This window comes from Haematobia irritans, chromosome 1 (genome assembly GCF_050003625.1).
Source record: "Haematobia irritans isolate KBUSLIRL chromosome 1, ASM5000362v1, whole genome shotgun sequence".
NCBI lineage: Eukaryota > Metazoa > Arthropoda > Insecta > Diptera > Muscidae > Haematobia > Haematobia irritans.
Window position 1 is genome coordinate 229,028,050 of NC_134397.1, and position 15,205 is coordinate 229,043,254.

Below are 15,205 nucleotides of genomic sequence, written 5' to 3' on the forward strand. Positions count from 1 at the left end.
GCACAGTTGTTAGAGACCATATACTAACACCATGTACCAAATTTCAGCCGCATCGGATGAAATTTGCTTCTCTTTGAGGCTCCGCAAGCCAAATCTGTGGATCGGTTTATATGGGGGCTATATATAATTATGGACTGATATGGACCAATATTTGCATGGTTGTTAGAGACCATACACCAACTAGATGTACCAAATTTCATCAAGATCGGATGATATTTGCTTCTCTTTGAGGCTCCCCAAGCCAAATCTGGGGATCTGTTTATATGGGGGCTATATATAATTATGGACCGATGTTGACCAATATTTGCATGGTTGTTAGAGACCATACACCAACTACATGTACCAAATTTCAGCAAGATCAGATGAAATTTGCTTCTCTTAGAGGCTCCGCAAGCCAAATCTGGGGATCGGTTTATATGGATGGATATGGACCGATGTGGATAAATTTTTGCATTGTTGTTAGATACCATATACCAACACCATGTACTAAATTTCAGCCGGATCGGATGAAATATGCTTCTGTTAGAGTCTCCGCAAGCCAAATCTGAGGGTCCGTTTATATGGGGGCTATACTTAAAAGTGGACCGATACGGCCCATTTGCAATACCATCCGACCTACATCAATAATAACTACTTCTGCCAAGTTTCAAGTCGATAGCTTGTTTCGTTCGGAAGTTAGCGTGATTTCAACAGACGGACGGACGGACATGCTTAGATCGTCTCAGAATTTCACCACGACCCAGAATATATATACTTCGTGGGGTTTTGGAGCAATATTTCGATGTGTTACAAACGGAATGACAAAGTTAATATACCCCCATCCTATGGTGGAGGGTATAAAAATAAATAAGATTTAGTTGACAAACTATCATATTCTTTTAAGGTATCACTCTACTATTGTTTACAATATTTAGATTACCTGTCTAGATAACAGTGAACAAAGTAAATCAGAAATAAATCGGAATTTATAAATAGAATTTTGAATTAAATGTAATCTTGAAGTAAAATGACAGTTAATGTTAGAGGAAAATTTTGCAATAAAAATACGTCATCGCGTTCGAAAAGAGATTATTATACTTAATACGAATATTATCATCTGAATTGAAAATCTTATAATTTTTTTGCTTTTGCACTGAAAAAAATATTGACCTAATATAAAAGACAATGCCACCTAAATTACTATCTACTGTATTATCATCACTCTCATTTAGATATACTTTGTTCCACCCCGACGCAAATCAATTAGTCAGTCAAACTAATTATCCATCTATAACCAACATACGGATCTGGATCCAATCATCTTCAGTCATGTGGGTGCTTTAAAGCAAAAATATGAATAATTTTGACAATCGGTTAACAGTTCATGACAATAACAGTGAAGTTGCGAAAATTTCCTTTAACAGAGTTTTATTGGCCGAGTGTAGACATTCGATGGCGAATTTGTTTCATATTTCCATCGACCACCATATATTTGTGATCTTTTGTTTGTCTATAGAAACATTTGCTGATCATTGGCATAAAAGGAAATTTCATTTCTCGACGATGAAATGTTTTGCAATTCCCCAACGCATTCATTCAAACGCTCGGAAATGTATGTAGGTGGTCATAGAAGCTGGTATTATTGCTGCTGTTGTTGTTGCTGATTAAATTGGTCCGTTGACTGTTGGCGGTAGTGTTGATTTTAACAAGATTTCATTTCTATATTTACACCAGGGCACAATGGGGTGTGAACTATGAGGTATTGGAAATTTGTGAAATAGAAATAATTTAAATGTCCAGAATTAAATTGTAAAAAAGCTTAATCATATAAATTAATTAAATGTTTAATGGTATTTACACAATTACACAAGGGAACAAAATTTAACTTTTTTTGTGTTTGAAATTTGAAATTTATAGCAAATTTTTACTAATTTGAGGTCGCTGAATCCAAGTCTGCACTTGTTTTTATACCCACCACCATAGAATGGTGACGGGGGTATAATAAGTTTGTCATTCCTTTTGTAACACATCGAAATATCGATTTCCGACTATATAAAGTATATATATTCTTGATCAGGGAGAAATTCTAAGACGATATAACGATGTCCGTCCGTCTGTCTGTCTGTCTGTCTGGCTGTCTGTCTGTCTGTCTGTTGTAATCACGCTACGGTCTTCAATAATGAAGCAATCGTGCTGAAATTTTGCACAAACTCGTATTTTGTCTGCAGGCAGGTCAAGTTAGAAGATGGGCTATATCGGTCCAGGTTTTGATATAGTCCCCATATAAACCGACTTCCCGATTTGGGGTCTTGGGCTTATAGAAATCGTAGTTTTTATCCAATTTGCCTGAAATTGGAAATCGAGAGGTACTTTAAAACGTAAAGAGGTGTGCCAAAAATGGTGAGTATCGGTTCATGTTTTGGTATAGCCCCCATATAGACCGATCTCCCGATTTTATTTCTTGGGCTTATAGAAACCGCAGTTTTTATCCAATTTACCTGAAATTGGAAATCGAGAGGTACTTTAGAACGTAAAGAGGTGTGCCAAAAATGGTGAGCATCGGTCCATGTTTTGGTATGGTCCCCATATAAAGCGACCTCCCGATTTGGGGTCTTGGGCTTATAGAAACCGTAGATTTTATCCAATTTGCCTGAAATTGAAAATCTAGAGGTACTTGAGGACCATCAAAAGGTGTGCCGAAAATTGTCCGTATCGTTCCATGTTTGGTATAGCCCCCATATAGACCGATCTCCAGATTTTACATCTTGGGTTTATAGAATCCGTAGTTTATAAACAATTTGCCTGAAATTGGAAATTTATAGGTATTTTTGGTCCAAAAAGAGGTGTGCCACAAATGGTGAGTATCGGTCCATGTTTTGGTATAGCCCCCATATAGACCGATATCTCGATTTTACTTCTTATTCTTAGGCTTCTAGAATCCGAAGTTTTTATACAATTTGCCTGAAATTGGAAATCTAGAGATATTTTCGGGCCATAAAGAGGTGAGCTGAAAACGGTGAGTATCGGTCCATATTTTATATAGTATAGCCCTCATAAGAACGATCTCCCGATTTAACTCCTTGGGTTTCTAGAAACCGTAGGTTTTATCCCATTTGCCTGAAATTGTAAATATTCTGGTATTTTAGGCTCACAAAAACGTGTATCGGATTAAGTTTTTATCGGTCCATTTGGTCCAATATAGACCGACTTTAATAAAACTTGTCTTTGAATTCAGATTGAAACGGTTTTTTTATATAGGCAAACAATATACCTCGTTTAATCTATTACCACTGCTCCACAACTCTTTCTCTCATTCTTGGATTCCATTTGGATCATCCCCCTCTCTAAAGTTGTCATGGTCCTTCGAGCCGGATTGCCAAATCCACCCCACTGTGTTCATCTTTAAGCGGTAGCAATCGCCAAGAATCATACACAACAACACAGGAGAGTTTAAAATCGCAAATCAAAAAAATCGAAAGAAAAACAAACGATGGAGGTGATCTCTCAAATAAATAACGTCATCGTTATATATTGGTTTTGTTTCAACAACGCGTCTAACGTATTATTAAAATTTATTTGTATTTACAAAAAGATTTTAAACAAAAAAGTCGTTAAACCACTATTCCGGGCTATGGAAAAAAGAAAGAACGAAAGAAAGATAGATAGACAGAGTTTGAGATAACTTTTGTTTATTTTATATGACAAGCTCCGGGCTCAGACAAATGTCAGTCGTGATTTGAAAAGCAAACAGAACGGTTCGAAAATTCAAAACAGAATATACGTTAAAGAAAAAAAAGTGAAATTAATAGAAAAAAAAACATCCGCAAAAATGCCTTTGAAAAAGAAAGACGATTATATACCGATTAAGTGTGAGGGTTGGAATGGCAAATTCCTTTATGCCCCCGGTACCACAAATAATGTTTCGAAAGTTCGCCGCCACAATCAAAATGTAACCGATACCCAAAATTTCTATGGCTATAGCAATGAGCCCACCGTCTTGCCCACCACCTGGGATGGGACCTTCAAGAAAAGTGGTGAGGTACGCATTCAACCCGAACGTAATCGTTCCGATGATTCAGAATATTTTCAATACAATACGGAACCCACTGTCCTTCCCACATCATGGAATGGTGAATTTGTTAAGGATCCCAATGATGTACGCATAATTCCCGAAAGAAATTTCTCTGATGTTCGTGATTATGCCGAGGCTAATCGTTTTCGTCCTGTAAACTAAAATGACAGATAAATTCGAAGATGGATTAGAATATCAAAAACGATTATGTAGAAGAGATGTTATGCATAGGGAAAGTTACTCTTAATGATGAATGGAATGGCATGGCATTGCTTGGAATGTACGAATATGTTAACCTAATTCGTTTATTTCAAAATCTCACCCAAATGACCAACCACCACCAATCAACAACCTATTAACTAATTAACTTAACTTGTTTTTAATTTAGATGTTAGTTCTCCTTTTTATTTTTGTTATCGTTCTCGTTAACTTTAGTCCAGAATGGTTTTAGTTTTTAACACGATGACGTAGTCTTAAGTGTCACCTTTGTTTATTTATATATATATATTTTTTTAATTTTAAATTTATTTACGTAATAAACAAAAAAAAAAAACACCAAAACAACTTAAATTGATTTAAATTATCTAAGGTAATGTGAAACAAATATTCACAAATTGCCTTTTAATTGAAAAGCTATTAAATCTATTTAGTGCAGTGCAAGTGAATGAGTGGGTTGACAACTTTCTATTGCTTTGTTGAAAGGGTAACCTCATTAGATGTGATGAAAAACAAATATGGTGGCTTTTTCAAAGAATTCGTCTACTTAAACAAAGATTTTTAAAAGTTAAATTAAAAATTTTTCCCAATACAAATGTTAACAAAACGAATTACAAAAGATCAAGTGTTGATTGCATTTGTATAAACATTCAAACGCGTAACACAACCCTCTAATGCCCATTTCATTTAATACGGAAGCTTTTAGTAAAATACACCTTAAGACAACAAAAATGGGCAAAATAAAAAGAAAACTTATTTGAAACTATTCAAGAGGCTTTGCAGCATATGCTGAATTTTACGGTATACATTTTTCTTGCTTAGTTCTCTTGCTTTTGTGTCGTTAACATTGAAAATTTAAGCAGCTGGCCAAAAAATTGGGGCATTAGAGGGTTAAATGTATTTAACGACACTATTTCGCGACCTTAGAATGACAAGGTTCTAAGTGAATAGGGATTTAGTGTACACTTAGAACCTTGTCATTCTAAAGTCGCGATTTCCCTTCAGTTTTTTTGGTGCCAATTGACCCCTATTTCCAAGCAGTTGGAATTTTATACTGGTCATGGTTGTATTTTGCCGGTTGGTAGACAGTAGAGGTGTGCACGTGAGTAATAGTTTACTCACACTCACGACTGAAAAATCATACTCACGCACGATATTTTTCGGTAGGACTCACGCTCACGCACACTCACGAAAAGAAAATTTGTACTCACGCACGAAAACGTCGTGACTCACGAAAAATACCGTGACTCACGAAAAATACCGTGACTCACGAATAATTTTATGATTAATTTACCTTACCGAAGTGTCTGAAAACATGAGCATTATAAAAATCGAGAGTGTTATTAAACTCTTAACATTCCAGGTGTCACTAAAATTGTAATTGAATTTAACACTTAAGCGTTTTATGTTGGTGAGCAGGAATATTTTCGTGAGTGTAATTCGTTATTCACGCACACTCACGAAGATATTATTTTCGTGACTCACGCTCACGCACGACATTTTGGTTTGTTAATCACGCTCACGCACACTCACGCTGTTGTCATGAGCGTGACTCACGACTCACGCACGAACCACGAAAATTTTCGTGAGTCACGACAATTTGCTGTCACGTGCACACCTCTAGTAGACACTGTCTACCGGAATTACCACATTCCTCATCAGCATCCTCTACTTGCAGCAAAACTATCAACCAATTATCAGAATAAATTCAGGCAGTTTATTAAACCCAACAAAAACCACACTTGAACCCTCCGAAAAAAGGCTTTACATTGATAGCCGGCTTATGCCGAATTTATTCTGATAATTGGTTGATAGTTTTGCTGCAAGTAGAGAAAACTGATGAGGAATGTGGTAATTCCGAAACGTGCGTCCATCCAACCATCTTGCAGTCTATAGGGCTTTGCCCAAATAAATTTGACAAACATTCTTTTCCTCTGTTGGTTAAGCTACACTTGTGATTTAGTTTTAAGTTTTAAGCTGCAATAAAAAACAACAACGAAGTAAAATTTAGAAAAAATTTTCTATAGAAATAAAATTTGGATAAAATTTTCTATAGAAATAAAATTCTGACAAAATTTTCTATAGAAATAAAATTTTGACAAAATTTTCTATAGAAATAAAATTTTAACAAAATTTTCTATAGAAATAAAATTTTGACAAAATTTTCTATAGAAATCACATTTTGACAATGTTTTCTAAAAAATAAAATGTTGGTAGAATATTTTTGACTCGAAAGGCAACCATGATTATGAACCGATAAGGACCAATTTTTGAGTGATTGGGGATCGCCTATATATAACTATAGACCGAAAATATGGGGATCGATTTATATTGGGGCTATATATAATTATGGACCGATATGGACCAATTCTTGCATGGTTGTTAGAGACCATATACTAACACCACGTACCCTATTTCAACCGCATCGGATGAATTTTGCTCCTCTAAGAGGCTCCGGAGTTCAAATCTGGGGATCGGCTTATATGGTGGCTATATATAATTATGGACCGATATGGACCAATTTGGCATGGTTGTTAGAGACAATATACTAACACCACGGACCAAATTTCAATCGGATCGGATGACTTTTGCTCCTCTAAGAGGCTCCGGAGGTCAAATCTGGGGATCGGTTTATATGGGGGCTATATATAATTAGAGAACATATACCAACACCATGTACCAAATTGCAACCGGATCGGATGAAATTTGCTTCTCTTAGAGGCTCCGCAAGCCAAATCGGGGAATCGGTTTATATGGGGCTATATATAATTATGGGCCGATGTGGACCAATTTTTGCATGGTTGTTAGAGACCATATACTAACACCATGTACCAAATTTCAGCCGGATCGGATGAAATTTGGTTCTCTTAGAGGCTCCGCAAGCCAAATCGGGGGATCGGTTTATATGGGGGCTATATGTAATTATGGACCGATATGGACCAATTTTTGCATGGTTGTTAGAGACCATGTACCAACAATATGTACCAAATTTCAGCCGGATCGGATGAAATTTGCTTCTCTTAGAGCAATCGCAAGCCAAATTTGGGGGTCCGTTTATATGGGGGCTATACGTAAAAGTGGACCGATATGACCCATTTTCAATACCATCCGACCTACATCAATAACAACTACTTGTGCCAAGTTTCAAGTCGATAGCTTGCTTCGTTCGGAAGTTAGCGTGATTTCAACAGACGGACGGACGGTCGGACGGACATGCTCAGATCGACTCAGAATTTCACCACGATTCAGAATATATATACTTTATGGGGTCTTAGAGCAATATTTCGATGTGTTACAAACGGAATGACAAAGCTAATATACCCCCCTCCTATGGTGGAGGGTATAAAAAGCAAAATTGGTGGGAAAAAATGTTTTTTTGAACGGTCTCTCTAACATGTCTATTTGAACTGGTTAATTGATGGGTTGAAAACAATCGGTTAAAGGATTGGTTTTGTAGGTCAAATGAACCTTCCTATGACAACTCCATGTTAATTTCACCGATTAAAGGTTATAAACCGGTTATAAAGGACAAGTGAAACGACCGGTTTGGGACCAGTCCCAGGAACTGAACTGGGTTAATCTTAAAATAAAACTGTCAGCTACCAGAGCAGTCTAAAGGGTGATACGGTCAAAATTTGGACAAGGGAAAACGCGTGTAAATCGGTGAAATCGTTTATTTAAAAAATCAAATTAAATTTCTTTTTCAAGTTCAATTAGTATAAAATTCAGCAAAAATATTCAGTTAGGCTTTCGCTTTTCCAAATCCGAATTGCCGGGCCTCACGCTTGACACCTGCCATCAGATTTTGTACAGCCACCTTGTCCACCTTCTTCGCCGCAGAAAGCCAGTTTGCCTTGAACTGCTGCTCGTCCTTAGCAGTTTTTTTGGTCTTCTTTAGGTTCCGCTTGACAATAGCCCAGTATTTCTCAATTGGGAGGAGCTCTGGCGTGTTGGGAGGGTTCTTGTCCTTGGGGACCACCTGCACGTTGTTGGCGGCGTACCACTCCATGGCTTTTTACCGTAATGGCAAGATGCCAAATCCGGCCAAAACAGTACGGAACAACCGTATTTCTTCAGGAAAGGCAGCAGACGTCTATTCAAACACTCTTTCACGTAAATTTCTTGGTTGACAGTCCGGAAGCTATGAAAATGCTGCTTTTCAAGCCACAGGTACAGATGGCTTGCCAAACCAGATATTTCTTTGCGAACTTTGACAGTTTTATGTGCTTGAAAATATCTGCTACCTTTCCCCTTCCTTTTGCCGTATAAAACTCCTGTCCCGGAAGCTGCTTGTAGTCGGCTTTGACGTAGGTTTCGTCGTCCATTACCACGCAGTCAAACTTCGTCAGCATCGTCGTGTACAGCCTCCGGGATCGCGCTTTGGCCGTCGTATTTTGTTTATCATCGCGATTTGAAGTCACTACCTTCTTGTAAGTCGATAGTCCGGCTCGTTTTTTGGCTCGATGCACGGTTGTAGACGATACACCCAGCTTATTTGCGGCATCTCGGAGAGAGAGAGGTTAGGGTTTCGCTTGAAACTACCGGCAACTCTCTTTGTCGTCTCAGCGGCTTCCGGTTTTCGATTTCCCCCCGATCCAGACTTCCCGGCTGTCGACAAACGTTTCCCAAACACTTTAATTACATTTGTAACGGTTGATTTGGCAACTTTTAGCGATTTTGCCAGCTTTGCGCGCGAGTAGCTCGGATTTTCGCGATGCGCGAGCAAAATGTTGATACGATGCTCTTCTTGCTTGGACGTCATTTTGATAACTGAAGAGTGAATTCCAAAATCAAAATAGGAGCAACATTCTACACACACACACCTTCAAAATGAGGGGTGTTCAGGTTTTTTAAATGCAAAATTTAAAGAAATACGTCAAGTTTATATTGACCAAATTTTGACCGTATCACCCTTTAGAATAGCTGTCTAGCAACATATCATCCACCCTGTACTAGTTACGATGTTTATTTTATGAAAGTTTTTCTAGGCATCCTACACTCCTTTCGATGAAACAATAGAAGGGGAAGATGGGAAATTGGACGCCATACCAATCGTAATATTTCTATACATTCATTTTTAATTTGCTAATTTTTCATGAAAAACTCGCAAATTATGGGATTTTTCCGCGATTTTTCTATGTGAATATGACACTAATTTTGTGACAGGTCGAAAACCTGTGTTGTTTGCACCTATATTACCTGTTTATTGTCATAATTCATTATGATTGTAAATATATAAATAAATAAATAAAATTTGTGGAACAAAAAATTCTAAGCGACAAGTAGGTATCGAAGGTCATCAATAGTCCAATAATTTCTGCTGCTAATTTCGCATCAGAGAATGAAGCCGACCCATTTTGGTCGGCGGAAGCTGACACTAAATTTTTGCCTCCGGCGGCGGCGGCGGCTTGACGACTAAGCCGATATATTTTTGTCCATTCGGCGGCAGATAATGTTCCATTATAAAATCAATTTGAAGAAGATAATGAAGTCGACCCATTTTTTTCGGCGGCGGCTGATACTATATTTTTGCCTCCAGCGGCGGTGGCTTGACGGCTAAGCCGATATACATTTGTCCATTCGACGGCGGACATTTATCCATTATAAAATCAATTATGAAATTATTCGAATGGTAATGACATTAGTTGTACAACCAATCTTACAATCAAATTTACATTTCTTTAAAATTTTCTGAGCTAAACTTTACAAAACTATTATAGCAGCTTGAAATTGATTGATTGTGGGTGAAAGGTTCGAAATGTTGGCAAAAACTACGGCAATTATTAATACATTTTTCTGATTTTTGGCGGCTAAGTATGGGTCAAGGTGAGTCGACATATTCGGCGGCAGCGTCGACTGGCAAAATATGGTCGGCGGCGACGGAAAACAGCGGAGCGACTCGCCGGCTTCATTCTCCGATTTGAAGCAGAGAATGAAGCCGACCCATTTTTGTCGGCGGAGGCTGACACTAAATTTTTGCCTCCGGCGGCAGCGGCTTGACGGCTAAGCCGATATAAATTTGTCCATTCGGCGGTGGACAATTATCCATTATAAAATCAATTTGAAGTTATTCGAATGGTAATGAGACTAGTTGTACAACCAATCTTACAATCAAATTTACATTGAATTCAAATTTTCTGAGCAAATTTTTTTGCAAAGTTATTATAGCAGCGTGAAATTGATTGATTGTGGGTGGAAGGTTCAAAATTTTGGAATAAAATACGACAATTAGTAATACATTTTTCTGATTTAAATCGATATTTTTGATTAATTGGCGGCTAAATTTGAGTCGAGATGAGTCGACATATTCGGCGTTGGCGTCGACTGGTAAAAAATCGTCGGCGGCGCGACTCGGCGGCTTCATTCTCTGATTTGAAGTTATTCGAATGGTAATGAGATTAGTTGTACAACCCATCTTACAAACAAATTTACTTTTCATTCAAATCTTCTGAGCTAAAGTTTTGCAAAATTATTATAGCAGCTTAAAAATGATTGTGTTCAAAATTTTGGAAAAAATAAGAAAATTATATATAAATTTTTCTGATTTAAATCGATATTTTAGATTAATTGCAGGCTAAATTGAAGTCGAGATGAGTCGACATATTAGGCGGCGGAGTCGACTGACAACAAATTGTCGGTGGCATCTGAAATCGGCGGCGCGACTCGGCGGTGTCATTCTCTGTTTCGCATCTTCACTTTTGTTTTTAACCATAAGGCCGGTATGCACCTCTAGCGAAAAATTTCATTCCCATAAGAAATGCATTGCTATTTATGCTAACGAAATTTTCGGTAGCGTTCAATTTCGTAAGCTGGTACGCACCACTAATGAAAATAACAGGGTTGTCAAAAGCATATTTTGGCAGCAAACATTTAATTTATTACAATCATTGTGTGCGTAAAAGTTTTAAAAGGTCTGTAAATAATAAACAATTTTTTTGAGGAATATTTGGAACATATATTAACAATTTTTAAAAGCGATTAGCTGGTTTAAAATTTGTGTACACAGTCCTGTTTTTGTTGTTGTAGACATAAATAAATTTTTGCTACCGAACATTTCGCTAGAGGTGCATACTGGCCTATAACGGCTACACTATGATGAAAAACAACACTTGCAGAATGGGGCTGCAGCTGGGTTTTTGTCTCCGATTGTGAGGTTAGCACCGAGATGAACCCACTCAAATACCAAGTATATGATATACAGATGTCGCCAGCGAACATGTCAATGTTGCCAACTGTATAAAATTCACTCTAGCCCTACTTCTTAAGTCGAGGGTTAATCCCAAATAGTTTAGAATAATTACCCACACTACACACAAAGAAAACAAGTATATTCGGCCGTAAGTTCGGCCAGGCCGAATCTTATGTACCTTCCACCATGGATTGCGTAGAAACTTCTACTAAAGATTGTCATCCACAATCGAATTACTTGGGTACACCCTCACAAAAAATCGCTTCTGTAACATATACTCCCAAACATATTTTGCTTCAAGCATATATATTTTTGGGTATTGCCCAAACATTTATATGTTTGATCTCTACCAATATATAATATGTTTGAAAGCATATTGGTCTAAACAATACATGTTTGGGTAGTCTAAGTTCCAAACATTTTGTATTTTTGCATCCAAATTCAATAATGTTGTCTTCCAAAAAACAATATGTTATTATGTGACCATATAATATGTTTGGAAGCATTTTGCACCCAAAAATATTATATGCTTAAAAAAATTCTCCCAAACAATATTGTGCTCAAAATTTTATTTATTTATTTATATATTTACAATCATAATGAATTATGAAAATAAACAGGTAATATAGGTGCTAAAAACATAGGTTTTCGACCTGAATGCTCAAAATTTTGTTTCTGCCCAATTGTATATTCCCCGACATATTTCTCACTTCCACGAGATTTTTTAGTTCTTAGCACCTTTTTCTGTAATACAAACATTGTACACGGTTGAAAAAGACTGTTTTTCATATGTTTGGCTATAAACATTATATGTTTGGAACACAAATTTTTAAACACAATATTTTTGAGTGCAAGCATATAATGTTCATAAACTAGCATAACATGTTTGGGACATATATGTTAATATGTTAGAACATATTATGTTTGGGACATAAAATGTTTGTAAATATATTATGCTTGAATGCAAACATATATTAATTTAGAAATAGCCTATAAACATATATGTGTTTAGTAGCTTGGAGCGCTATTTAACAGGGAGCGATATTGAATTAAGTTGGTGGTTGTTGCTTGTTATTACAAAATTAACATTTTATTGTTCCTTGGACAATTGATCAGCTACTTCTTTGATCCTTACAAACTGTGTGGTCCGCTGTTCGAATCCCCGTCCGGCAAAAGGTAAAATTAAAATAAAAAAAAAAAATCATACAATTGAATAATTTCTTCTACAATGTTTGTATTACAGAAAAAGGTGCTAAGAACTAAAAAATCTCGTGGAAGTGAGAAAGGGAGCGATATTGAATTAAGTTGGTGGTTGTTGCTTGTTATTACAAAATTAACATTTTTTTCCTTGGGCAATTGATCAGCTACTTCTTTGATCCTTACAAACTGTGTGGTCCGCTGTTCGAATCCCCGTCCGGCAAAAGGTAAAATTAAAATAAAAAAAATCATGCAATTGAATAATTTCTTCTACAATGTTTGTATTACAGAAAAAGGTGCTAAGAACTAAAAAATCTAGTGGAAGTGAGAAAGATGTGGGGGAATATACAATTGGACAGAAACAAAATATTGAGCATTCAGGTCGAAAACCTATGTTGTTAGAGCCTATATTACCTGTTTATTTTCATAATTCGTTATGATTGTAAATATATAAATAAATAAATAAAATTCTGAGCACAATATTGTTTGGGAGAATTTTTTTAAGCATATAATATTTTTGGGTGCAAAATGCTTCCAAAAATATATTATATGTTCACATAATAACATATTGTTTTTTGGAAGACAACATTAGGGCTGTTTTCTTTTTGCACTGGATAGAACTTTTGTATGGCAATCGTTGCACTGGTGTTCTATCCAGTGCAAGTCGCACCAGAGTCACCATTATATGCGAATTTTGTAGTTGTCAAAATATGAATTGGCAACTAACTAAAATATTGTGGAGGAACACATCTCAAGTGAATGTCACATACTGAAAAGAAGAAGAAACAAAAGCAAATGTAAATAAACAAAACAGAAGTATTTGTTTAAATTTTGTTTCACTGCAACAAAAACAGGAATATGTATCGAATTATGTAGAAATATCTAGTGGCCCAACTTTAAATGTAGCGTCTCTAACAACTTCCAATAAAGGAACTCTCACGGAAGTGACGATTTCATTTGGACATTTCGTCAAAGGCCTTCTCTGTATTTCGTGAGACTCACAATAATTATGGAGTTCGAAAAAATTTAACCGCGCCTTAAATTTTTACAAAAACACCTTAAATGGCATGAGAATCAGTGAAATGTGTTTTATTTTCCTACAAATCAAAGTTTAAATCGCATGGCTCGGGTGGTGGAAGTTTAGTACGAAGGTCCAAAGAAAAGTCTTAATCCAAGAAATAAAAACAGTTCCTTCAAAAATGGTGGGGGTAATATTATGGTCTGGGGGTCGTTTTTTGGACATGTTATGGCTCCGATTTATAGAGTATAGAGGGCACTATGCTTTTGGAAATCTTCAAAAACAGTTTGTCCCATGTAATATTACCATAACAATCACGGGAAATACCGTCTACATGGATTATTCAGTGCGATCATGATCTCCAGCACTCGTATAGTGTGCTAAAACAACTTATTTCTAATGAAAAAGTGTGTGTACTTGTACTCTATGTTTCGAATTTAGGCCAATGTCGTTCCTATGTTTAATAAAAAAATAATGTATTATACCCTTCATTGTGGACCAAATTCATTGATACCATCTCAAGTTTGTTGCGAGCTATATAAAGGTTGATATTCCCATATGCATGAATTTGAATCTGCACCGATTTAGACAAAATTGTATACACTTCAACAAAATCTATGTACTTAATATTTGAATCTAACTTTATGGGACGAAACATAATTTTAGTCAAAAAAAAAAAAATATAATAATAATAAGAAAATCTGAAGTCTGGCGGGGCAGACTATAATATACATAACTTTGTATTTAGATCCACATTTTGATAAAATCTCAATCCTTCAATTTTTTGAGTGCTTTGTATAAAGGTTTATGTTGCTATTTGCCTCACTCGATTTGGACAATGTATATTGTAATACTTCTATAAAGAGTGCGACGCAGGGTATACATTTTAGGCAATTTCGCAAAATTGAATTTATAATCGGTCGAACGATTTATATTAGAGGTTTTTTAAGAATCAGTGACCATCAGCACGAAATAACATTATATGAAAATTTACTATAGAAATACATTTTCAATAAATATGCTAAATTTTGAGGAAATTTTCTATAGAAATAAAATTTTGACAAATTTTTCTATAGAAAAACAAGTAAGGTAAGTCTATAGTCGGACAGGGCCGACTATATTATACCCTGCACCACTTTGTGATCTACATTTTCGACACCATCTGAATTCTTTCAAATTTTTTGAGTGGTATATATAAAGATTTATGTTCCCATATACATGCATTTAAATCTGAACCGACAATATATTTAAGACCAAAATTCTATTGACTTAAAATTTATGTCGGCTAATGCCCTGGGGTGGAACACAATGTTAGTAAAAAATAAGTAAGTAAAGTCTAAAGTCGGGCTGGGCCGACTATATTATACCCTTCACCACTATGTATACCAACATTTGTGTTACCACCTTAACTACTTCAAATTTGCTGGGAGCTATGCAAAGGTTTGCATTTCCAGATACAAATACTTATAATGAAGAGAATATTTGTACAAAAACACTAGAATTAAAATCGGCTATCACCATGGGATGAAACACA

The 15,205-nt window shown here is 36.1% G+C and overlaps 1 protein-coding gene across 1 annotated transcript; it reads left to right on the forward strand.

The window, feature by feature from the left end:
- The first annotated feature begins 3,695 nt into the window (after nucleotides 1-3,695).
- Nucleotides 3,696-4,615, forward strand: LOC142221301 (uncharacterized). Its single transcript, XM_075291012.1, has one exon. The coding sequence runs from the start codon at nucleotides 3,809-3,811 to the stop codon at nucleotides 4,211-4,213; it is 405 nt and encodes a 134-aa protein (XP_075147127.1). The 5' UTR covers nucleotides 3,696-3,808; the 3' UTR covers nucleotides 4,214-4,615.
- Nucleotides 4,616-15,205: the final 10,590 nt, after the last annotated feature.

Bases quoted from the DNA above. Each gene is read 5' to 3' on its own strand.
- LOC142221301 (XM_075291012.1), top strand. From the start codon at position 3,809: ATGCCTTTGAAAAAGAAAGACGATTATATACCGATTAAGTGTGAGGGT.